The sequence below is a fragment of the Pan troglodytes genome, chromosome 10 (assembly GCF_028858775.2).
Source record: "Pan troglodytes isolate AG18354 chromosome 10, NHGRI_mPanTro3-v2.0_pri, whole genome shotgun sequence".
NCBI lineage: Eukaryota > Metazoa > Chordata > Mammalia > Primates > Hominidae > Pan > Pan troglodytes.
Window position 1 is genome coordinate 21,906,973 of NC_072408.2, and position 10,485 is coordinate 21,917,457.

The 10,485-nt window shown below is 40.8% G+C and overlaps 1 protein-coding gene across 1 annotated transcript; it reads left to right on the top strand.

Annotated features, from left to right (window-relative positions):
• Nucleotides 1-33: 33 nt before the first annotated feature.
• On the top strand, nt 34-753 carry H2AJ (H2A.J histone). Its single transcript, NM_001374559.1, has one exon. It carries the CDS (start codon nt 174-176, stop codon nt 561-563), a length of 390 nt encoding a protein of 129 aa, NP_001361488.1. The 5' UTR covers nt 34-173; the 3' UTR covers nt 564-753.
• Nucleotides 754-10,485: the final 9,732 nt, after the last annotated feature.

Consider the following 10,485-nt stretch of genomic DNA (forward strand, 5'->3'; position numbering starts at 1 on the left):
CGCTAGTTGGGAGCGGAGCCTGCCTGTCATTGGTCACCAGAGCCAATGGAAAGGGGCTGCCGCGCGGCCGTAAAGAGTTTGTAGAGGCAGTTCGGGTGCGGTACGTTGCATTCCGGTACCGGACGCCGAGAGCGGTTTGTCTCCGTCTCTGGAGTTGTAGGCGAGAGGTGATCATGTCCGGTCGCGGGAAACAGGGCGGCAAAGTGCGAGCAAAGGCCAAATCCCGCTCCTCCCGCGCGGGCCTGCAGTTCCCGGTGGGCCGAGTGCACAGACTGCTGCGCAAAGGGAACTACGCGGAGCGAGTGGGCGCCGGGGCGCCGGTGTACCTGGCGGCGGTGTTGGAGTACCTTACGGCGGAGATCCTGGAGCTGGCTGGCAACGCCGCGCGTGACAACAAGAAGACCAGGATAATTCCCCGCCACCTGCAGCTCGCCATCCGCAACGACGAGGAGTTAAACAAGCTGCTGGGCAAAGTGACCATCGCTCAGGGCGGCGTCCTGCCCAACATCCAGGCCGTGCTGCTGCCCAAGAAGACGGAGAGTCAGAAGACGAAGAGCAAATGACCCTGACGCCGCCCTCAGGGAGCTGGCTCCCCCAGCAAAGGCCCTTTTCATGGTCGTCCCGCAATGCTTTTGAATGTGCTGGATGTCATGGAGGGCCGGTGACATCTAGCGGGGAGGTGGGCGGCGAGGGGCCCGGCGGGAGCCAATAAAGTTGGTGAAAATCGTTTGGTCGAGAGAGCTGTGTAGTCGCGGGGACCTGCCGGATGGCCCCAGGGGAGGGGGGCGACCGGGAAACCCCTGGAGCAGGCACTGGTGGGTGGGCTTGAGCCACTCTGGACTGCTTTAGTCCGCAGGTCACCCTCGAGGCGTCAGGGGAGGGTGGCCTGGAGGTGGGCAGGGTGGAAGCCACCTCGCTCTCAGTAGGGCAAAGGGGAGGCAGAGTCGGTGCGGCGAGGCCTCCTTCGGAATTATTTTTACTTCCCTTTCACAGAGCCTTCGCTCTCCTGCCAGTTTGTGAGCACTCAGGACCAAGTTCTGGGAAGAGACCGTCGGATCGAGCTGAGCTCGGGGCAGGAAGTGTCTGCGGCCATATTTTTCAAAAAGTGGAGTAACTTTCCGTCTTGGAAGGGTGGCTCTGATGGCACGATATCAACTTGAGATTCTTCCTAGCCTAGTAGCTGCTGTGCTTTCATGCTTTGGATATCAGATATCTTTATATAGCACTTTTATGTTCATATTTTTTTTTTTTAATGAAGGAAACGTTCAATAAGTGAGTCATGAGGTTGGAAATTCGTTCCCCTGACAGTCATATTGCATAACATTGCAGCGCCTTTAGTCGTGGGTTACATATGCTTGAGCTTTTAAAGTGATGTTGTCAAGTTTCTAGCTTCATAATGATCCTGTCTTCATCATACCATATTCACTTTGAGAATCGGTTTGACTTTGCTTTCAAACAAAACAAAAACCTCTTGCTTTTAGGGGTTCTTACCCAACAAATAACCTGTTTGAACTCTCTTATAGTCTCCCACTAGCCTGAAGCAATGACCTTATTCCAGTAATGTCTTTGGGAGTTGCATTGCCTAATGGCACAATATTGCTTTAATAAACATGTAAGGAAAGATAGGGCCAAATATGTAAGTGCAGGGGGAAACATATTTCAGACCAGGAATCCACATTGAAAAGTTAACACTAGTAATCATCTTCTGCCCGTAATTGACACTCCTATTTATTTCATCCTCAGCAAATTTCATCCTGGCTCACAGACCCCACAAAAAAGATCCCAGTACAGATGTCGCATCTTTGGATTCATCTTTCCTTTGAGTCGGAATTGAAGTCTTCCCCAAAAATATATGTATATATTGTATGTCTTCATCCTTGGTAGCGGCTGGCCCATTTTCCCACATGGACTTTATTTTGTCCCCAGTATTTATTGAACAGCTGTCTATGCCAGGCTCTGTACAAAGTGATAGGAGTAGAGCTGTGAATGAGGCCAACCAGATTTCCACTCTCTCGGAGCTCACTTTATTTTTATTGGTTCCTGAAGACGGGACAAGGAACAAATACATACGTTAATATGAGAGATCAGCGTCTGTTAGTACTTGTATCTCTCTGCTGTGTGTGGATGAATGATGGAATTACTTCTCCCATGTTGCCATTTTTGAGGTGTACAAAGGTCAGGCCGTACACACCTCTGTTAGGAGGCAAATTATTGGGCAGGTTCGAGATGTTCTGCTATTTACTGTCTGTGATTTTGTCATATGTAAAAGTCATAACACCTGTTTTAAGGATTGAGATTGTTCATTTACTGTGTGCCACATATTAGACAGTAAGTGGAAAAAAGTACCATGTTCAATGGGGGTATGGGTTTATCCTTATAGGTTAAATTATAGGTAAACATTAATAGGACTTTTTAAAAAATGCCTAATTGTTAGAACTACTACTCACAGTTACCACTTGGGGTCAGTGGAACAAAATGCATATATGGTTTTGACATTTGAGTCTAAATTTCTTAAAGGGATGAGGCATCTGAGGGATTGTTACCAAAATGATGAAGAAATAAGGACAAGGGACATCAAGACATTCATAAGGAAAAGCACCTTTGCCTTCCCCTGGGAAGATTCACAGGAATCTGTCCAGCTCTTGTTACATGATGAGCAACATAGACAAGATACGAGGCATTGTAACTGCCCTGTCGCCACCCGCCTCTCCCACCACTACCCAAAGGATTCTTAGCATCCCCTCACATACTCTGCCTGCCTCAACGTTCGGTCAGCCCCTCACCATTTTTGTTTTTGAGAGTTTTTTTTTTTAACCCGAATAGTTTACTGGCTGTTTAAAATGCATACTCCTACAAAATCAGCTCAGCCCATGATCCATGATGAATAAACAGTAGTTCTTGCTGATGTGTGATTATGAATTTAAAAGGCCAGTATTTCTTTAAGCATAAGACCATATGGAAAAAGGCCTAAGACAAAATCTGGTGGGAACTGAATTCCAGTTTTTAATAGAGTTATAATCCATAGTTTTATTTACACACAAACACACACACACACACTCTTGCAGAGATAAGCAAGCCGTTCAGTGTGGCTGTGGCTTGGCCAGGATTTGTTTGATCTTTGTTTTTCCTGCAGGGCCAGTCTTGTCTTTGTGTCCCCGAGGACTGGTCTGTTTAGTTGTGCCTGCCTGGAATCAAAAGGCTTAGTCGGGCCCCATAATTGGTGATGACTGGCGTACTATATGCAAACTTCACAATGCCCCTTCCAGTGGTTGAAAGGTCGCATACCATGCTGTGTAAGAACTTTAGCTCTCTGCAATGAGACTTAAATTCAGATTCACTCTACTCCTTATTAGTTATCTGATTTTTGGAAACTTAATCTCTTTAAACCTCAGTTTCATCTCTAAAATGGGCATAATAGTTTACCTCATAGAGTTTGGGGAGAATTCAATGAATTAATGTGTGTGAGGACACTAAGATTCCCATATAGAAATAGGCTCAATGAATAGTAGCTGTTTTTATTTCTATGTAAAGTGAGTAGCGGTAGTTGATGGGAGCTGTTGAAACAGGTAAACAGCATTCTAGCAATCCTTTGACTTTTGTGATAGCAAACTATAAAAACAATTTTAGTGGCTGTTTTACTAATTAAAGGACATCCACAATTCAATGTATAACAGAAAAAGTAATGATTAAAGCTTGTGAATCTGAATTTGCATTTTCGTTGTTTTTTGTGTGTGTGTTTTGTTTTTTGGTTTTGCCCCTGAAGACAACCTAGTTTAGAATTTATGGCTTGTTAAGTCCACCCACACACATTAAAAATGGACCCTGTTTGTTCAATAATTTATTGAACAATATTATGTGTTACACCTGTGATTGGTAACCAGCTGCCAAGAAACTTACTCTCATAGGACACACACTCAAAAGGAAGATAATAACAGGGTACATGTAGAGAAAAGGAGATGTCAGGGTGTTAACAGGAACAGGGAATATGGGTACCTGTGTCACTCAGCCGCGTGGGCACACTGGCTGGTGGGAGGTGTAAGCTGGGCTGAGAGGCAGCATGCACGAAGACATGGGGGTCAAAAGGTAACTCCTGCAACTGGATTTGGGTCTGAATCTAGGGGAAAAAATCTGGATTGGAGATAATTATTTGGGAGTCATAACTAAAAATAGCCAGAGTAGATCAAATCATCCAGAAAGAACATATACATGTATAGAGTATATACCGATATCAAAAATTGCCACAACAGAATTTGAGGATCTGTGAGATTTAATCAATTGGCAGAGGAAGAAGCATCACTAAAGAGAGGAGAGGATGCAGCCGGAAGGGCACCAGGAGAGAAAGTGTCAGTAGAGATTTTTCCACAATTTGGATCGCTGTGCTTCTTCATACCCCCTGCTTGCTTATACTTTGCCATATAACTAGAAAATGGTCTTTAAAAGTTATTACTTTTTTCCACACATATGAAATGGTGACAAGCTGGCTCATGTTACTAATGGAATTGGAATCGAAATGCATTTTTACCCTTTACATTTTTAAACTGCACATATGGAAATTCAAGGTATACATGGTGACAGCAAAAACATTTTTCTAAAAAAAAAACCTAGAAAAATATTGGCAAAGAACGCTTAAAGATATCCTTTATCATCATTCTTTTTAGTTGAATATAATTTTTTACATATAAATTTTAAAGAAGTTTTAAAAACAGCGGTAACTTATTCATAAAGCCAATGTAGGCATTTTAGAATGATTACAACATGAGAAATTGGACTCTGACAAGCCAATTTTCTAAAAAATCAATAAATGTTTAGCTTTCCAAGAGAGAAATGGAGAGTAAGAGGAACAAAGAAGAAGCAGAGGAAGAAATAATGAAACTGGTTTCAGGTAGATATGAAATTATCACTGTAAAGCTTTATTTTGTTTTCTCCGTAAGTGGAGGAAGGAAAGCTTACGTGTTGAAAATTGGATTTCAACATATACATACTTGAAAGAAAATGATGGCTTTTTTGGGCAGTAACTTGGAACCATGATTTTTTTTTTTTTTTTTTTTGAGACAGGATCTCTCCCTGTTGCCCAGGCTGGAGTGCAGTGTTGTGATCACAGCTCACTGCAGCCTCCACCTCTAGGCTCAAGCCATCCTCCTACCTCAGCCTCCTGAGTAGTTGGGACTACAGGTGTGTGCCATCACACCTGGCTAATTTTTTTATTAATAATTTTTGTAGAGATGGGGTTTCACCTTGTTGCCCAGGCTGGTCTCTAACTCCTGGGCTTAACTGATCTTTCCGCCTCTGCCTCCTAAAGTGTTGGGATTATAAGCATGAGTTACCACGCTCATAGATCCTTGATAATTTTATCAAGCCATGAAATAAAAAAGCCAGCTTTGCTTAACCCCAAAGTATGGAATCAAAGGAGAGATGAACCCTATATTCAACAAAATTATCTTTCTTTTAGACAAACAAGCCATCTGCTCATGGGAGTTTATTTGCTTTCTGTTTTAAAGTACTTCTCAAATGAACTGTCTTTTTCATGTCAAAAGCCCAAGTGACCACTACAATTCCTAAATATCCCTGATGAAATGGTGCGTATTAGAGATGGAAGTGTACAGATTAGCCTTGTAGTGAGACATCATGAAGAAAGCATGTGTTTGGCCTGAAAGAAGTGCAGTTTTAAATTGTGAAGACTAGGAGAAATGCAGTGGTATGTAAAGATGTGTAACCTCTAACCCCCAGAGTTTGGCCATGGGCCAGCTATTAGTCCAGGCAGACAAAACAAAATAGTCCAGTTCTCAGGCGCACATAGACAAGACTGAGGAAGACATCTTAATCAGGTTTGGAAATGGTAACCCCAGGCAAAATTTATCCTCAGATGTCTGGTCTGGAGACCTTCTGAACTCATTAGCACTTGGAGGTCACTTGCAAACAGATTTATCAGAACTATGTTTATAACTTTCCCTGTGGACAACACTAAATATTAAGCAAGCAGTAGAAGCAAGGAATAGAAGACTAAAAATGGTTTGATGAAAGAATATAAATCTGATTGGATAATTTAAAAAATTCCAAGAGACCGTCTTCCTAGGGAAACACATAAAGTCAACACTGAAGTGCTTCAACAGAATATAGGAACTCAGTTCAATGTGAACTTACTTCCCAGCCATGAGCAAGTGGCACCTCATAAACATTAAGTCACAAGAGGTCTCAGATGTGTGCACTGCGTTGAGAGTCCTGGTGCAAGCAATGAGAGCTTTGGCCAAACCTGTATTTTTGTCTGTGTCCTCCAGCCCAAGACCATCAGGAACATACTCGTAGTTGAACAAGTTGGATTTATTTCTCTTTGCAGCAAGGGGGAACACATTCCATGGGGAAATGTGGGGTGTCTCAGTAAGAGGCTGTTAGGGTGTATTACAGGATTTGGGTTTGTGTTAGTTGATTTGGGGGCTTTGCTCAGAATTGCATCCTGTCAGGAAGTAGGGTGCAAGGAATGCTGTAATGTGCAGAATGAAGTGAAACTAAAGCTGTCATTGGTAAATATGCTAATGCATATTAGTCAGGATAGCGGGTTTTTGTTCATTTTTGTTGTTTGGACAATGTTCATGTTTTTGTTTCTGTTCAGACATGATTACAGAATGGTCTTTTTTTAATTTGATTTTTCACAGCCTTGTCTTGTGTTAGTGTTCTGTGAATTGTTTATGTTCAACAGATCACCACAGTGTAGCTGTGTCAGGCCAACTCCTAGCAACAGCACAGCCTAGCTGATAGTCCAGGTCAGTTGCTGTCTGTCATGGGCTGCTTTTCCCTTGCTCATTAGCTTAAAAAATAATGTGACACCCGGAAGAGTGGTTGCTCAGCGGTGGAAGTAGACAAATACATCTCAAGGCAAATGTTGGCAGTGTCCAAGCATCATGCAAAAGAGGGAGCTACTGTCTTCGAGTAGTTCAGTTACACATTTACATATTTTAAGCATCCATATCCGCTAACAAAATCCTCATTTTCATGTTTATCAAGTAACTTTCTATCTTGAATGTATCTTTTTGTCCATGTCTTCACATAGGGTAAGAATGTCCTTGTTTCTTGAACATGGTATTCCAGGTGTTCCTCATAATAAATCATGCTTTAAATTTTTTATATCTATATGTGCATATTACTTATATTTATTTAAACGTATATATTAGGTAAATACCATGACCTCACTTTCCTCCCTTCTTCCAATATCCTGTTTCCCATTGCCCAGCCCAAATGGAAGACAAAAGAAAGCCCATTGATGCCCTATCTACAGTTTAGCCTTCTGGAGGCATACAGCAGGGTAGAAAAGTATAAAGAGGGCGTTAGGAGGGCAGACCTCTTAGTTGTCCAAATATAATATGAGCATGCATCCATTGCTGGGGAAAGAGTGTCACTGGACGTTTTACAACATGATTAAGGTTATCTCCTCACAAAAACCTTGATATACAGAGTGTTCTAGCAACAGCAAACAGTCCAGATGAAACCTCTGTGTTGCAAAACTGTCATAAGAGTAGTCCTTAAATGAAGTCTATAAAATTTATAGCTTTACAGATTCCAGCCTGTTCTTCTGCCATTCTTTATACCACTCACCAGCCATACAAAACTCTCTCTTGTCTCTTCCAGCAGGGTACAAGGGCACAGAGAACTCACAACCTCTTTTTTGCTTCAGCCCATCCACTAGAACTAGCTCAGGCTTAATCTAACTGCAAAGAAGCCCAGGAAATATAGAAGAGAAGATGAAATATTTTGGTGAGTACCATTGTCTCTGGCAGTTTCTTGGAGCATTTTTGCTTACTTCCTAGTTCTTAGCTTTGTTCTATTTAACATACTTCTGTTGTGGAGCTTGCCAGTTAATTAAAGTTCCTTTGAGATTTTTCAAGAAAAGTGACACACACAGTTATATTAGCTAGCACACATAAGCTAACAGTACTAGCTAGTAGCCCCTGCCAAAAGGTGCTTGAGAAATATTCCATTTGTTTTTGCCAAAGGAACCTGTGCTAAGAATTGTTTTAAAACGTTGTGATAGTAGAAGTAAAGACCACTGAGTTTTCTTTGGATTCATGTGTGCCAGTTATGAATTTATTGGTTCTGAGCTCCAAATTAAAACTTCAAATTCGGCTCTGAGAAGTTTTCTCAGTAGAGGGCCCTGTAGAGAAACCTTGCAGGAAGAAAGGGCGTATTTCCATTTGGACACCAAGTAAGGTAGGCTACCTGCCTTCAGTACAGGTTTCATGTTAGGAAACCAGAGTAGTGACAGAAACTGTATAGCTCACAAAGCCCAAAATACTCACCATCTGGCCCTTTACAGAAAGTTTGCTGATCCCTGTTCCAGTCTATCTGTGGAAACAAAAATGAAGAATACAAGGCTCCCCAAACCACAAAGCATCTATTGAAATAACTGATGTTGTTCTGCTAGTTTTTTTTCCCATAAAAAAACTAGCAGAACAACATCAGTTATTTCAAACAGATACTTTTTAAGGTTAACCCTTCAGTTTTAAAACAATCTGTCTTAAAATTATTTCTTCAAATACAAGTTTGTTTGTTTTTTTTTTTTTCCCCATGAACATGTATTTTGTAAATGAACTTTGAGGGTACAAGTGTGAATTTAAAAATACCTCCTCCTTTGGTCTGGGTTATTATGCAGTAAGAACAGTCTTAGGGGGAGATGTTGGATTTGTACTTGGCCTGGGTTTTACTTCCCTTTTCAATCAAGAAAGGCATCAAACATTCTTTGAAGGTATGGTTTTCTTTGCAATAAGTTGCTGAAGCCCTTTTTTACTTTTACAAAGAAGTTCAGCCTTCATAAAAATAATATGGCTTTTTCATTTGTGGGTGGTGTGTTTTATAAAATCAGACAGGATTTCAGAGATATGTTTCCCCCTCTTCCTGCCTAAACTTTGGCTGTCATCTTCCTTTTTTGTCTCACTCCCCATTTTATTGGGATCAAGATTGCTGGGTATAGACAGTAATAATGAACAGTGTAGTTAATTCTGTTCTTCCTTGGACTGTATATTTTTCTAGAGATTCTATGGCTAGAAACTCTGTGGTATTCTTTCTTCACAAAATACTGTTACAAAAGCCATTAAAATATTTTTTACATTTCTTACAGCATTTTTAAAGTGTTAATTCTGCATGTATTTATCTCCTGCAGAAGTGGTGTAATTCTTACTAAAAATGGATTTATCGTGGTATTTTACAATTTTAAAAACACAGCTTATTTTTAAGCTTAATATGCCTGGAAGGGAAATACTCTGTGACTGGAATAACATGTCAAGGAAAAATGTGTTTGGGGACCCATGGTCTTCAAACTTCTTTGCAGACTTCTGATTTATTTAAATTACATACTTTCTCTATTTGGTTGCAGCACCAGTAGACCCACAGTGTATATTTAATATTTCTAAACTTACAGAGAAAATATTCAATTTTTAAAAAAATCTTTAAAAAAGTTAACATGTAAAATTATAAACGTAAAATGAATATGTCTTCACTGGCACATGGCATATATAGCTGATTTTTCCCCCAAATTGTTCATAAAGTTAACGATTCTTTAAAAATTTAGCATTAGTTAAGTATTGTACTCAAGATTTGAGACAGATAAAGACAATGAAGTTTATTCCCTGAATTTCCCTAAGGTCCATGAGGGTAGGGACCTTACTTGATTTAGCTCACCACTGTATTCCCAGCACCTAGCTCAGTTGTTGGACGGTAACTGTCTATAGAATAAGTAAACTTCATAAACTCTGACTCTGATGTCCCCAGATCCTCAAGTACGTCATTCCATCAATTACCCCATCATTCTCCACCCTCTCCCTATTGGCTATTGCCCCTCAGCAAAAGTCTACCAATTAAAATCCCTCCATTCACCCAGAACATAGCCACCTGCCTTCTGTCCTCTTTCCTTCATAAACTACGAGGCCTTCTTAGAGAAAAAAGCTGGGAGACAGTTCTTTTGGCTTCGCAGAAGTTCTGGTTCTGACTTTTGCCAAAAGCTCTTATTTCTGAGAACGTAAAAATATGTTTTCCAGCAACTCATTAATACCTTCCTGGATCTAGGATCTGTATATGAAGAAATTATGTGTAGTTCTGCTTGGTGACAGCTTTGAGCCCCAGTAGTCCTGAAATAAGGCGAGTCTTCCAAACTGGCTGAGGAACATTTTCAGACGTTAGATCCGTTGTAGTTTGAGTTAGGGATAAAACTGTTCAGTTCTATATGGGTAGCGATTGTCCCATCTTCTGGGCCTGAAGAATTACTTGAATGCAATAAAAATGATTTAAAAAATACTTATAAATAACCCTTCCCAGCTATATGTAAGGAGATATTTTAATCAAGAGCACAAACAAGAATATACAAAATGAGAACTGAAACAGAATCTTGGATAGCATCCAGGGCTTCATGCTGATTCCATGACATGGCAGAGTATTATTGTGGTGATCCTTAAAGGGGCAACTGCTGTCCCTAAAGTGACACTTTGATAAGGAAATAGTAAC